The sequence below is a fragment of the Epinephelus fuscoguttatus genome, linkage group LG6 (assembly GCF_011397635.1).
Source record: "Epinephelus fuscoguttatus linkage group LG6, E.fuscoguttatus.final_Chr_v1".
NCBI classification, from domain to species: Eukaryota; Metazoa; Chordata; class Actinopteri; order Perciformes; family Serranidae; genus Epinephelus; species Epinephelus fuscoguttatus.
This window is the reverse complement of record NC_064757.1, coordinates 44,359,410-44,375,298: the sequence shown is the minus strand read 5'-3', so window position 1 is coordinate 44,375,298 and position 15,889 is coordinate 44,359,410. Positions and strand designations below refer to the sequence as shown.

The following is a 15,889-nucleotide window of genomic DNA, read 5'->3' as shown; positions in this document are numbered from 1 at the left end:
CCAGAGAATGTACAAACAAATATTCTGTGACACGTGCATTTGTTGTTGGAGTAAAACACATCAGTTGGCAGTGTTGTACAGACATAGTGTGTTTATTTCTCTGCCTGACAAAGTCAGTTCATATTCTACGTCACTTTAGAAATGCAGATATGATACGTATGAAATCAACTCATCCTCACTGTGACCTCGTCACATGTCCACGTTTGGTCATGGACTTTCCACGTCCACATATGGCGTCCAAGGTACCCTGGGTGTGTTGGTTGTTGACGTTCTGGGACGCCGTGTCAACTTCAGCCTGTTACATGCATTGTCTGTTTTCAAAATACACTTCTGTTTTCACAGGAAATGTACAGTTTGCATACAGTCTCTTTCAAAATAAAAGCACTACGTCGGTACAACACGGTGTATTGACACACCAGGTTAGAATAGAATTGAATAGAAAAAACTTTATTAATCTCTGAAGGAAAATTTGACTGTCCAGCAGCTTATAAAAGACAACAACAACAACAACAACAACCACACTTCCCCTCATCAACAACAACACAGTGGTATTAAAGGGATAGTGCACCTAAAAATGAAAATTCAGCCATTATCTACTCACCCATATGCCGAGGGAGGCTCAGGTGAAGTTTTAGAGTCCTCACATCACTTGCAGAGATCCAAGGGGAGAGGAGGTAGCAACACAACTCCACCTAATGGAGGCTGACGGCGCCCCAGATTCAAACGTCCAAAAACACACAACTGAAACCAGGTGAGCTCAGTGCCCAGAGAGGCAGTCAGAGCTACAGGCTACAATGAGGCTAAAAACAGAGTTCAAATGAGGTTTTTCCAAACAACTTTTTATGTCGGGGCTTCAGGACACTTGGATCACTACGGACGAGCAGTATGGAGATATTTTGTGGTTTCAATTATGTGTTTTTGGACGTTTGAATCTGGGGCGCCGTCAGCCTCCATTAGGTGGAGTTGTGTTGCTACCTCCTCTCCCCTTGGATCTCTGCAAGTGATGTGAGGACTCTAAAACTTCACCTGAGCCTCCCTCGGCATATGGGTGAGTAGATAATGGCTGAATTTACATTTTTGGGTGCACTATCCCTTTAAGATAGACATCAAATAAAATAAGTTAAAATAAGTGCATAAAGAGAAATGAAGTTAAAATAAAGTTGCCCATTCCACAGTCCAGTCCAGTTGTGGCTAATGTGATGTGTGTGAGTGTGTGTGACTGGATTCAGGAGGTGTTAAACAGTCTTATTGCTGTGGCGACGAAGGACCTCCTGAAATGCTCGGTTCTGCAACACAGTGAGATGAGCCGACTGCTGCAGCTGCTCCTCTGTGGCTGTGGCATATCATTCCAAGGTGAAATGTCGGCTTTGTCCGTCGGTGTCTGATGCCGGAAGTCACTGACCTAGCGCCGATATTCTACCCTGAGATACTTGAAGTCCTTTGTTTGGGGCAGTAACTCCCTCCCAACCTGTGTGTTAGACATTGTGTTTAATTGCATTGTTTATCAGACATGAATTATCAGATATTGTTACGAGCAAATAAACACTATTAGGCTATTATATATTTCGGAAACCTAAATATGGAGAAAAATGTACGTTTACCCAGAAAAACATTCCTAAGTGTGTCTTTCTGTGGATCCCATGTCTCCGTGTAGCCTCCTGTATTTAAAACCCTGCAGCTGAGTTTAAATCTAAACCTGTAATCTCAGTTTAAATCCCTCCATGTTCTCCAAGTTGAACATGACCAGCAGCTCTGCAGTGTTCTCACATGCAGGAATACGCCGCTCTGCTAAATGAACTCTTGTTAATATTGTGTTTTTTCCTTTCCTGCAGCCGTCTAAATAATTAGCTTTTGTTGTAGAAAATGATGAATTTGGGCAGTTAATTTATTGATCGGCCGGCTCCTCCGATGTGCTTTGCTTTAGAAAGCCATTAATCAATGGATGAAAACACCTAATTCTCCTCCTGCTCTGCTTTTTCCCTTTTTTTTCTCCTCTTTGCTTTCCGTCCCCAGCAGCCGCGATATGGAGAAGGACTGTAATTACGGCGTATGATGATGATGATGAAGTGGAAAAATATGGAAATTAATGTACATTTAAAACACACAGGCCCATACATTAAACATGTATATTTCATCAGTTTAAAAAACAACAATAAGCAGCTCAAATGTGACAGATAATGTAGGAAAAACAAAGATTACAGCCTCAGAAGAGTGAAACCAACAAAGCTGCTGATGTATGTGGCGTTAAGGTGATACAGTCCAGAAATAAAAAGAAAACAAAAGGGTGGAAAAAAGGTCAATTAATTAAATTTTTAAAGTTCACATGAAAGTTCAACGTCTCATTTTATTTCACTTCAACCACATATCTGATTTTAGTAAGCAAATATTAAACATTTATTTTGACCTTCTCTGATCAGCGTATGCAGGAAAGTGATGCACACTATGGGGGTTAAAATGCATTTTAAAAAATTTTAAATTATGCACGAACACAGTAACTCCTGGAGTATTTGTACTTTTATAATTGACAGGGTTTTTTTTGTGTGTCTTTGAAACTACAAAACATTCATGTAAAAAGGACCTAATACACATTTAGAGATCATCCTGCTTTTATCATCAGTTTCTGCTGATAACAGGAGGAATATTTCATGCTTCACAATCTCTAATTGCATCTGTAAACACAGTAACTATAACAGCGGGTCACAGAACAATTCACTTTTAGCTCTACATGTTGACACTAAAAAAACAAAATGTTAAATACTCTGCTTCTTTAGAAATTAAACAAGTCACACCAAACTTTCCTGTGAGCACATTAACCAACTCCAGTATTTCTCACGCATCTGAGAAGAGCTCGATATCTTTTAATAAAATGGAAAAAACATTGTAATTCCAGTGATTTTAACAGAGAGGTCGTGCTCCACAGAAGGTCTGCAGGGACTCAAACTTTACTTTAATGCACTGATTCAATAAATGTCTCAGATGCAGGCGCAGCATTCAGGAATATCCTTTTTTAGGCGTGCTAGCGACATGGCTCCGGGGATGGAAATGTACTTTGGTCCAGACTGAAATATTTTAAACACATGTCTTATAATGTCAGGGTCACAAAAACAGAAAACAAAACATGAGATATATTTACTCCTCTCGTGCCCTCCGTACATATATCTGCTGCTTAAGCCACTAGAATGTGTCTGACTCTTTGTAAAGTGCTGTGTAATAATGTTTTATTGTTATATTAAAATAATACATCAGATGCAAATTAAAGACTTAAGTAAAGACATCTCTAAAGTCAACATAGAAGACATAAAAAGCAGGCGACAGTTTTTGGGGGGTTAAAAGCTCGATTTCAGGCCCTCCTCAATCACTGAAAAACAGTAGGGATAAAAGCATTTATTCATAGTTAATTAAAAAAATCTGTGAATGAATGTCTTTGCTATTGTTCTCCTGCCAAATATGAGCACCGTCATGCAGATACATGTCTTTAAATCTAGTGTGAAGGGGTTAAAAGTGAGTTATGTGGATGACTAATGGTGAATGCCTCAGAAATACACCATAAAACAACTACAAAAACAAAGTATAGACACATATGAGTGGACTGAGACCTCATTCCACCTCCTTTAATGCCCAAACTGTCTCTGATTTGTCCACACAGTCATGCATGTCTCCTACACATCATGAAAAAATCACACTTTGACACAGACTTTGTAAATAAATACACATTTCCTATTTCAGTACCTTTTAAAAATCTTTACAATGAACTTTAGAGTAGCATCAAACTAACTTGTAGTTTTTTAGGTGAAAGAATAAAGCTGACCCACCTGACCAGCTGGGATTCAAACCCCCAACCCTGTGAATTCCCTATTGGCTACCGTCGACCCTGACCTTGTGCTTCGGCCAATCAGACGGCCTGTTGTTGCTTCACATTCCTCTGCGCTGAAAAAGTCGCTCTAAGCCGACAAGAGTTCATTTTCAGACGCTTATGTTTGTGTTTTTGTTCGTTATCAATCCACCAGAGGTCCCGAGGATGACAAATGGGGCCTGTCAGGGCGACGCCAGTCATAACAACACACACACACACACACACACGCATTTACGTTTTCAGGCATTTAGCTGATGTTCTTATCCACAGCAGCTTACAATGACTGATGTACACACACGTACTGTATGCTTCACATGCCTGGGTCTATGTGTGTGTGTGTGTGTGTGTGTGTGTGTGTGTGTGTGTGTGTGTGTGTGAGTGCGTGTGTGTGTGCAGCAGCAGACGGGTGGGAAAGCTTGGGGTCGTGGATAACAAGTCAGACCCAGAAACACAATGAGCTTGGCTGTAATCTGTCTTATCTGTACACCCAAGCACACACACACACACAGAATTGAAGTGAGACGCTGATAAAGCAGCTGAGGTGAGCTGACAGCAGGCCGACCACCTACACGAGCAGTAATAATAATAATAATAAATGTTGTAATGATAATCTCAGCTGTAACTCTGACAGACGAGTTCAAAGTTCTTCAGAAGATGAATGAACAGAAATAAGAGTCGGTCCTCAAGACGCCATTTCTTTACCTTTCTCCTGAGCAGAGACCTCTTGTGGTTGTGGGAGTGATGGCGCTCTTCTCTCAGTAGCATGAGGCTGTTATCGTTATCTATAATCCAAATTAAAGTTACAGGCGTGAAACATCCTCCGAATCACGGCCTGGACCAAACAGCTTAACCTTCATTCAACGAATAGAGGTGGTCTCCGCCCGGATCAAACTTTTTTCTGGAAAGAAAACTCATCGGTCTCGCTCTCAAGTTGTCACATCTCAACACGTCCTCACTGTGACCTCGTCACATTGACGTTTGGTCATGGACTTTCCACGTCCACATATGACGTCCAAGGTACCCTGGGTGTGTTGGTTGTTGACGTTCTGGGACGCCGTGTCAACTTCAGCCTGTTACATGCATTGTCTGTTTTCAAAATACACTTCTGTTTTCACAGGAAATTTAACATTTACATAAAGTCTCTTCCAAAATAAAGGCGCTACGTCGGTACAACACCACGAATTGACGTTTTTTTTTTCCTTCAACAACAAACACATACGGTTGGGTTCAGGAAAAAAGAACAGGGTTTGGCTTTACAATCTTACGAGATGTAAACGGTAATCTCTCGGGTGAAAGTCGGTGTTTGTTGTCCCCGAGCGTCCAAAACTGGAGGTGTATGTAGAGTATCAGAGTTTTTATGTGTAAGGCTTCTGACCAAGTGTCAGTATTTGACAAGCTGGAAGTGAGAATGTGTTGCAAAAACATTTTGTTTGGGTGATTCAGACTTTCGGAGCGATTACAGTAAGTTCTGGCAGGTTGTCGTCAGAACCAGAAAAAGATAGACAATTAAACAAAACAAAACGAGGAGCAGTAGCACACTGATCTTTTTAGTGTGATGAGCCTTTATGACTCTTTGATATCAGCCTGGTCATGAACCAACCCGACAGACTTGGGCCTCAATGTTAAAGAAATTAAGATCTGGTGCAGCAGTCACTGGTTTCATCCCGTGCAGGGTGAAAAATTGTCTTCTATGTGTTGGGGACTACGGATGGAAATTAGCCTTGTGCTAAATCCGTCAATTTTTACGCTGTATCATGTTCCAGGTACTCGTATCGGCCTCATGCCCTGTGTTCATTAATTTTGCACTGTCCCGTCCAAATAAACAAATAAACTAAACTAAACTAAACTAAACTAAAAACAGTGCGCACTCTTTTGCTTTTAAGGAGATGAAGGGATGAAGTTAAGTCAATTCCTGACACCTTACTTCTTCTTACTTCTTGAACAAGTTGTGAAAGATGGTGAGCTTTGATTGGTTGGGTTAAATGTGTAGTGTAGTCTACCATGTCGGTGGCTCAGCAGAAAGAACAGATCGTCCACTGATTGCAGGGTTGGCAGTGCGACACCCAGCTACTCCTGTCCTCATGTCGAAGCATCCTTGGGCAAGACACTGAACGCCAAACTGCTGCCAATGGTTAGCCAGCACCTAATCTGTATAAGCAGATTCTGCATATGTACGGAGAGCCTGATCATAAGTACGGAGAATCTGTAGGCGAGGGGACAAGATTTGGGTTTCGTAAGTGTTCTTCCCATTTGTAATCCGAGTAATATTGACTATCATGTTTGAACGGTAGGTAAACAGTTTGTGTGGAGAGGCGGAACATAGTGACCGAAATGCAGTCTAAGAACCCACATGCTATCGTCTGATGATATCTACTTGCTACAACGGATCAGGCGGAAATGTTGGCCCTTGTCCCCAGAGACTTTTTCATTGGCAGACGATAGCTGATGTGATCAAAGAGTGTCAGCGCCCTGCTTGGTAGCTTGCTGCATTTACCATTCAAAAGCAACATGTTCTCATCAAAGTCGTCACATATCCCCGCTTTGTTAGTGTAGTAATATCACATGCTAGGTATCCTCCTTCATCTGCTGTTGACGTTCCGGTAGCTGCAACTAACGCTAGGACGTCAATGAAAGCACATGGTTAGGTTTAGAAAGAAAACATCATGGTTTGGCTCTACATTCATACAGAAGCGAACACCAGGCTCCTTGGTGAAACTCCGGGACCCATCCACCAGCTCTCCCACCCATCCCAGACTTTCCACCTCCTTACATTACGTCATTATTGGCAGTGTTTCAGACTGTCCAGCGGTGTGTCATACAGCCCCAACAGGTGTCGTCGAGCCAACCAGCAGCATATCATAAGATTGCGAAAGCTTACGTCTGGCTGCGTTACAAACTGACGCTACCTGGCAACTTGTCATACCACCACGAAAGATGGCTTTTGACGTCAGGTGTCTGACACTGAAATCACTAACAAAGCAGTGGTATTTGACGACAGCGGGATGAGAACGGGCTGTCAAAAGAGAAAAAATATCACGTACGTTATCATCGTGTAGTTTGATGCCAAAGGCTGCTATTTACATCCTGACAGTTGACCTAAACCTGACTAACCTTGTTGGTGGGTCCAACAAACACAGACTTCCACCCGAGAGCATTGTTCGGTTCCGTAAGATTCTAAAGCCAACCCCTGTTCTTTTTTCCTGAACCTAACCACGTGTTTTTGTTGAAGAGAAAAATGTTGTACCGACGTAGCGCCTTTATTTTGGAAGAGACTTTATGTAAATGTTAAATTTCCTGTGAAAACAGAAGTGTATTTCGAAAACAGACAATGCATGTAACAGGCTGAAGTTGACACGGCGTCCCAGAACGTCAACAACCAACACACCCAGGGTACCTTGGACGCCATATGTGGACGTGGAAAGTCCATGACCATATTGTCACTCCAGTGAGAGATGGTGCTTCTGTTCTGTTAGATAGAGATAGAATACAGACATTTAAAAAGATACTATAAATCACGTACAGTACACTCAGCAGTCAGCCTTTAGATTTACATGTCGCCTTTGTTCCTCCAAACATAAGACCATTTGTGCTTAGTGTCAATAAAGATCATTTAAATTGAACTGAACTGGACTTAATCTGGAGAAAAAGAAGAGAAGAGAGAAAAAATGAAAAACAGAAAAGCCTGAGGCTGAGAGAGAAAACAGAAAAGAGAAAAAGAGAAAGAGGAGTGTGAGAGTGCAGAGAAGGAGACTGAGGAGAGAAATAAAACGTGTGAATTAGAGGCAGAGGCTGGAGGAGATAAGGGAGAGAGAGGGGAGGGAGAGGACAAGTGAATGGGAGAGGGAGGGAGGGAGGGGGAGAGAAACAGAGAGAGGCTCGCGCAGCAGCCGCTCGGGTAGTTTTGGCTCCGGAGACGCGCAGGACGCAGCGAACTGTCCCGGCTCCCCCTCGATGGTTCACCGCAGCCCGGAGGAGGGACAAACCTTCCACCGCTGCCCGGAAATCAGCGCCCAGGAGCCGCACACACTCTGACAGCAGTAAGCCTCCTCTGCGCTTCAACAACTTTCACACATAAAAGAAAAACACAACATCCCGGAAAAACTCTGGGAAAACCCAGCGGAGCGTCACCGCGTCTCTACCCGCCCAGCGCTGCCTCTGCTCGGCCACGGACACCACGCGGGACCGCTGATCTGACCTGGACTTACCCGGATCTATTTATTTATCTTGATGAAACTTTGACTCACTGCCTGGGTGACACTGTAAACTAATCAGAAGTGTAAGCGAGTGCGCGCGTGGTTTTATTGCTTTTATTTGGTGCGGTTTTTTGCGCTTGGCGTGCGTAAAATCCGCGCTAAAACATCCATCCGAGACGGAGACAGCGGAGCAGAGCAGGGCTGCAGCGGAGGGTCAAGCAGGAGGAAGTCAGTTTACACTCAGTGTTTTATTGGCTTTAGAGTTTGTACACGTTTTTGTCTCTGGAATGACGTTTGGTTGCGTTTATTTAATTTAGAAAAGAGACTTTATTGCTTCGTCTTCAGACAGGATGAGGAGGAAACTGAATAAAAATACTTAATGCGAAATTTAAGACTCATGCAAGTCTCAGCTTTAAGATGATGAAGTTTAAAAAAAACAAACCAAGATGACACTTTGTAAAATATCTCAGTGCTCCTGTCAGTGACTCTGGGGCCTTAAATCAATTAACATTTACCCTTTTTTACTGCTTCTAAAGGAATAATGAGTGCAGATTTATTTTGTATTTTCACCAGAGGAGGTGAAACACTGATGCTGATGAGAACAGAAACACTCTGAGCATCTGACACTCAAATAGGAACATAATGTCTGTTGGAATAATCTGTAAACTATCTGAATTTTGAACAGAAACTCATCAGAGTTTGTGCTCAGCTTTTTTTTTTTTTTTGCAGAAAAAAAATCTGTATTTTATTGAAATCTTGCAGCAGTGAAGCGTAACACACTGATCACCTGAAACACCTGAGAGGTTCATTTACTGTTAACAGATGAGCCTCTGACTCTTTTATTTGTAATTTTTACCAAAAATGTAAATTTAAAGTTGAAAATCTGAGCTTCATTTTGTCTTTATGAGCTCAGCTTTAAAACTAAAATAGAAAATTAGGTGAGTGACAGGAGGAAAACTGTGTGAAATCAGACTCAGCTAAATGTTTCAAATGTAAATTCTATAAATATGAAGGAGAAAAAAGTGTATTCACGATAAAAGAGCATCACTTTAAATTGGTAAATTTAAACTGAATGAGCTTTGTTTGAGGCTTTGGTGTAAAATGCATTTGCTCCATTTGACGCCTAAAACTTAATTTTCATGCAATAAACAGTTTAACATATTACAAATAAATATTCTGTGCATATTTTTAGATTTTTGGAAGCTCCACTAAAAGTCTAGAGTCGGAGAATTGAAGAATAAACCTGATCAGGTTCAGGCTGTAACGTACAGGATGAAGTTAAAATTCTGCGTCTCGTGTTTGTTTGTGTAAATTTAACTCAAACAAATTGTGATTCAGGATGAAGCAGAGAGACTGAGGTGCTCCGTGTTTCTGTGTGAGCTCTTGAAGTGTAAACCGAAGGTGAAAGCCTGTAAATCAGGTGGAGATCAGGTGCGATCCGGCTCAGCTCAACACAACAAAATTTAGTTTAAGGTTGAAATATGTGATGAGCTTCAGCTTTACACCTTCAGAGTGAATTTAATACAAATTTTTTGAAATCTGATTTTTTTTTTTTGTTTTAGTCTCAGTTAAATGCATGAGGAGGGAATTTAATTTTGGAAATTCAGTGACTGATGGGACATGTTTGTCTCTTAAATGTGATAAATCTCTCACATTACCTCAAGTTTAAAAAAGAAGGATTTTAAATGGCATCTAGATTCAAATTTTTCTGTGTCGCACGTGTTTGTAGAGAATGTGACACATGTTGTTGTGCGTGTCTGAGTTTAACGCCCTGTGTGTCCCGCACATGTCTTCATCCCGCCCTGACCTCCTGACTGATGCTGATGAATGACAGCTCCTCCTCTCTGATCTCTCCCTCCAGCAGCCGGCGGGCAGCCATGCTGAAGCCGGGCGACCCGAGCGGCTCGGCCTTCCTGAAGGTGGACCCGTCCTACCTGCAGCACTGGCAGCAGCTCTTCCCTCAGGCGCAGCTCAAGGCTCCTCTGGCCCCGCCGCCGCCTCCACCTGACCGCCTCTCCATCCCCATGGACAGCCTGCGCCCGTCCCGCCTGCACAGCCACCTCCTGGCCTCCACACACTGCACCTCCTCTTCTTCTTCTACATCCTCCTCTTCAGCTTCCTCCTCAGCAGCGGCAGCAGCAGCAGCAGCAGCCGCCCTCACTCCGTCCTCCTCCATCTCCATCTCCACCTCGGCAGGGATCTCCCAACTGCCCGTCCCTCAGCAGATCGCACTCTTCGGTCAGGCGTTGGCCCCGGTGTGTGCCGGGCCTGGAGGACCTGGAGGAGGAGGAGGACCAGGAGGAGGAACAGGAGGGGACCTGGTGGTGGTCGTACCCCCGGAGAACCAGCAGGGTCACAACCCAGCAGCGGGGCTTCTCCACCCGGCCAAGGAGCAGAGCTGTGGAGGAGTCGGCGTGGTGTCGTCCAGCGTGAAGAGCAGCAGCAGCAGCGGAGGAGGAGGAGGAGGAGGAGGAGGAGGAGAGGAAGGCAGCAAAGGAGCGTCGGCCAGGTTCAAGCTGACGTCTGAGGAGCTGGACTACTATCTGTACGGACAGCAGAGGATGGAGATCATCCCGCTGAGCAACCACACGGGAGAGCTCAACAACCGTACGTACACACACACTCACTCACACTCTCACACACACACAAACACACACATACACACACACACACACACACACACACACCTCGGGCCTGTCACCGTCACTGGAGTTTATTAGAGGTGTGTTGACACTATAATATTCCTATAACATCAGTGTCATATTCTCAGAGGGTCTTGGATTGTGTCTCTTGAGCTCAGCTGTGACTTTTGACCTCGTGTCACATGTTTGATCTGCTAAACTTGCTCTGATATTTCATATAATAAATTATATTTCTTCAGGGTTTATTTTGTTGTCTGCAGAGCTCAGCTGTGAGCTGTGACCTTGTTGCATTTATATTTAAATGCGCAAAATAATGTGAATATATTCTCATAAAGTTATTGTATGTATAACTAATAAAGGAAAGTGTTTCTACAAAATTCCAGCAATAATTTTCAGTAATAATCTCTGGTGGTGTTGCAGTTTCTTAAAGTGTTTTCTGACACAGAAATTTATAGTAACTTATTAATTTTTGTTGCAAATGTATTTCTTAATAATCCTGCAGGATTGTCGTTCAGTCATAACTGTAATCATTCCTTATTGTGTCATTAAATTCATTTGTAGAGATAAGAAAACTCTGAAATATTCCTATTTAATATTTGCATAATATTCCAACAGTAAGTGGTGTTATTGTTAATTCATAATTACTTTTATAGTTAATTCTCCAGAGTCACTGCATTTCTTAAATTTTTATAGCATTTAATCAAGCGTCAAAGACACTTTTAAAATATTTCTACGTGTATCTGTCAAAGCTTCACAGAATTCCTGAGGCCTTAATTGCAGGTAAACATTCCCTTAAAATCACTAGTGTAAATAAAATAAAATGAAATAGGTGAGAAATAAATGGATGATAATTTAAGCAGATTTGAATTTGATTTTAGTTGAAAGTATAATAAATAGTTTAAATTTCAAATGATAGCAGATTTATTTAGTCATAAAAACGTAGTTTAGTGTGTGAGGTGTTACAGTTGGTTTGACAGCTGCGGTGCTGGACAGTAGGAGGAGGTGGAGGAGGGTGGGGGTGTGGAGGGTCAGAGGTCAAAGGTCAGAGCCTGGCCGGGGTTCAGACCCTCACACAGCAGCAGCAGCAGCAGCAGCGGGCCGCAGCGCACAGTTCATATTAACCAGACTTCATGCACACTGTATGGAAACAAGCATCGGGGCTTACACCTGTGTGTGTGTGTGTGTGTGTGTGTGTGTCTGTCTGTCTGTCTGTCTGTCTGTCTGTCCATCATCTCAGTGTGTTTTCTTCTATGCACGTGCGCGCTAAGGATTAATCTCAGTTAAACTCCGATCAAAGCGATCGATTCGGTTTTATTTTAGTGGCGTTTCTTCAGTTCAGGGCAGTTTCAAAAAACCAAACGTCTCCTCTGAAGCGTTTCAACTGACTTTTCTTGTCTTTTTTAACGTATTTTTAAATCTTCTTAACAGTTATTAAATTATCAATTTATTTATTACGGTTATTAGTTTTTAATCTGCAGTAAAAGAAAAAACAGCTTTTTATTTCGCGTAAACTCCTGTCATTACTTTGATACCTGCTGTGACTCCGTGTGTCTCTGTGTGTGTGTGTGCGCGCGCGTCTTTACGCATGACGGAGCTCTGTCAATATCTGTCCACACACACACACACACACACACACACACACACACACACACACACACACACACACAGTAACTTAAGCGCGTCCCGTCACACATGAGAAACAAAGCGTTCACACACGCGGAGCAGAAACTCAGCGGCCCGTTGGTTCGGTGTAACGGCACTAAACACTCTGCCGGTGTGAGCCGCTCCGCTTCCCGCTGCGCACGTGGAGATCAAAGAGAATTCTCGTGTCTGTTGAGTTGGACCGTCAAAGGCGGAAATTTTGGTCCTTCGGCAGCTTTTAAAAACATATTTGTACTTTTTATGACCGATTATATTTTATTTATTTCAGCTTAATATTTTATAACAATTAAATCCTCCGCAGAGGATCAGTATATAATGCTTTAATAACGCGCGCGCGTGTATGTGTGTGTGTGTGTGTGTGTGTGTGTGTGTGTGTGTGTGTGTGTGAGCAGGAGGTCTGAAGGAGAATGTTCCCAAAGTAACGGATGGTTTTTACGCATGAGGTGTGAGTGCAGTGTGCAGAGATCATCTCATGGGCTCTGGTCGTTGTCAAATTCCTGTGTTACCGTAATATTTTAATAGATTATAATATTTGCGTTGTGTTTATTTGTTTTTATTTGTTCGTTTATTTTCTGACACGCAATCACGATTTTTTTCAAGTTTAATATTCCTATAAAGTTATTTTCATCAGTTCAGTGTGTTGGCTGTGCGCAATAGTGAATTTATGGTGACTCAGCTGAACTTTACGGTATATTTAAAGATGTCTTCATACAAATTCCTATTTTAGATGCACTATATAATCTTATCTATGTATTATTTTCCTGTATTTGCAAAGTCTGGAGCTTTGATGTGACTGTAGCTCTCTGAAACTTGCAGTTTTTGTTGTTTTATTTTGTTAAATGAAGCGCTTTTCTCCTGCTGCAGCGGTGTCACCAGACGCATCCCATAATAATAATGCCATGATAGTGCTGTAATAATAAAAGGTCGCGGGTTCACGCTGTGACGTCTGTATCGTAACTTCGGAGCTGATCACAAGTGACTGTCGCTGTTTTTGGTTTCAGGCGTTATGGCAGCGATCCTAAACACCAGTGACATTATGTATATATGCGTGTGTGTGTGTGTGTGTGTGTGTGTCTATGAGCGCTCCTCGCTGTATATTCCGCGGTGATAAAACGGACCATCAGCAGTAATCTGCGTCGATACGCGCCGGCAGGGCCGATGAGGGATGGAGGGACAAGCAGGAATTAATTGCCGTATATAGTTTTGTGTTTGTGGAGGAGAGAGGGAGAGGAGGAGGAGGAGGAGGAGGGAGAGGAGGAGGAGGAGGAGGGGGATCGATCCACCGGCCACCGGCCCGCTATTTATCATCCCAACACGGCCGTATTGAGGTCTCTGGGGTGTGTGCGTGTGCGTGTGTGCGTGGGTGGGTGGGGGTGTAGATAAAGCAGTCACACACACACACACACACACACACACACACACACACACACACACACACACACACACACACACACACACTCTTTCTCTGTCTCATGTGTCACTGCCTGACCTCAATAATAATAATAATAATAATAATAATAATAATAATAATACACTGAAAAAAATAAGATTTTGAATAAAAGTAAAAAAAAATTGTCTTATTAATTGTCTTATTAAATGTAATTTTTTTTAGTTTTTCCCAAATGAAAAAGTTAAGTTTGCACAAACTAAATCTGTTGAGTGTTGTTAATTCACATTTTCACATATAATTAAATCATGTTTGCTATTTGCAACAAACTCTCCGCTTTTCATTAATTTATATTTTTAGCCCGGCTCCAGCCAAAATCTTACACAACTAGAAACTAATATTTTGTACAAACACAACACTTTTTTTCATTTTTGCTGTGTTACAAGTAACTGAGCTGCTTTACTCCGAGTTAAAAAATTAAGTTGGTTGAAATTCTTTAAAGACTCGCACACAAAGCAAAATTCTTAACATTTATTCTGACAACTTTTAACATCACAGTTTAACAACCAGGTGTCCATCTTATCAGCTGTTTGAGGTATTCAGAGATTTAAAGTGCAGCGATTCAACACCTCCAAAAGCAAACAACAGCATATAATTTTTACGACTTCCTTTAGGTTTGAAGTTTAAGAGCAGATAAAAATACAAGTTAACAAAACAAACTCTGCAAAACATTGTTCACTTCTTTCTTTTTATGACAAATATTTACCATAATTAATGTGTCTGATAATAATAATTGTTCAGACTATAATGTCCTGTCACATATTTCACATCTTTCATTTAAGACAAATGTTGATTTTAAACACGTTAAATGTTTCCATTAAACTTAAAATTCTTTGAAATGCATTTGTTTTTCTGACATGATCAAAAACATGATTTCACTCATATGACTTTATATGGTTTATTTACCTAAGGAAGAGTCTCCATCCTACAATTACACATATGTTACGTGATGATTTTTAAAGGCTGGTACTGATAAATTTTTAGTTGATTTTAATTAATTTATTGCTCTGCAGCATATTATAAACAGTGTAAAAGTATTTTGAGCAAATATATATGTAAATAAAATGAGCTTGACTTCTTGATGGCTACAGGAGGCTCTAAAACAGCGATGAGGACCATCATGTAAGGAGATACATTAAATCAAACTGTTAATTCAATAAATAAAATCTAAAATTTGAATGTTCTTCAGTGATAAAATAGACAGATTAATGGTAAAACTCAAATCAGCCAACGTCCAGATTTTCTGTCTTTTAGTCCCTGATATGGAGCGATTTCCAAAAACACTACATTTCCTTTGATGCAACTGGACTGCATCTTCTCATCAGACCCTCCTCTGTGGAGCATGTCTGTCTCTGTTACACACCAAACCTCCTGCTTTCAGTTGGAAATCTGTCGCCTCCAAGACCATGTTAACCCTGATGACATCACTCTGACAGTTTTCGTCCAGAGACACAGACGACATTATAAAACAGTTTTCTACAGACTGAGTAGTTCTTACTTCATGTGTGTCAAAGTCTTTCCTTAAATTCAGTGATAATTGTACAGTTTGGTGGCTACATCTCGTAAATGGCTGGTTTACACTGGATGAAACGTCACAATGAGAGTTTAGTTACTGTCTAATATTAATCTGCGAATTAAAAGAGCAGATCGATCCTTAAATGACGAACTCTGACATATTTACACTGATTTTTTTTAACCGTTACCACCTCAAAATACAAATAAATAATGAACACAAGTATCTGCAGGTTTAACGTCTCTGTATTCTGACACACATAAAGAAGAAACATCCATTCCAGTATTGTTTTAAAAATTAAACATTTGAACCTTAAAATTAAAACTTTAATTACAAATTTATTCATTTAAAAAAAATAAATAAATAAATATAGGTTTAAACTTTATTAAAAAATATGTTCATCTTCCGATCAGTTCCTGTGCTGCACTGCTGAGCAAAAGCAGGGGAAAACATAAAGAGTCTGCAGTTTCATATTCAATAAATTAAAATGTTACATCGTTCTGTCAGAACAATAAAAGATATTACTGGAAGTATTTCTGCTTTGATACCAGTAATAAAAAACACAGATCAACTCTTTAG

At 41.2% G+C, this 15,889-nt stretch overlaps 1 protein-coding gene across 2 annotated transcripts in view; it reads left to right on the top strand.

The window, feature by feature from the left end:
• Window positions 1-7,751: 7,751 nt before the first annotated feature.
• prdm6 (PR domain containing 6) overlaps window positions 7,752-15,889 on the top strand; it is a 158,980-nt gene continuing 150,842 nt past the window's right edge. The window contains exons 1-2 of one of the 2 annotated variants that reach the window (XM_049579643.1): window positions 7,752-7,890; window positions 9,908-10,653. In XM_049579643.1, the coding sequence (XP_049435600.1) occupies window positions 9,924-10,653 (730 nt within the window). In that variant the 5' untranslated portion in view covers window positions 7,752-7,890; window positions 9,908-9,923. The remainder of the gene's footprint in view (window positions 7,891-9,907; window positions 10,654-15,889) is intronic. The other variant, XM_049579644.1, reaches the window with a different exon arrangement.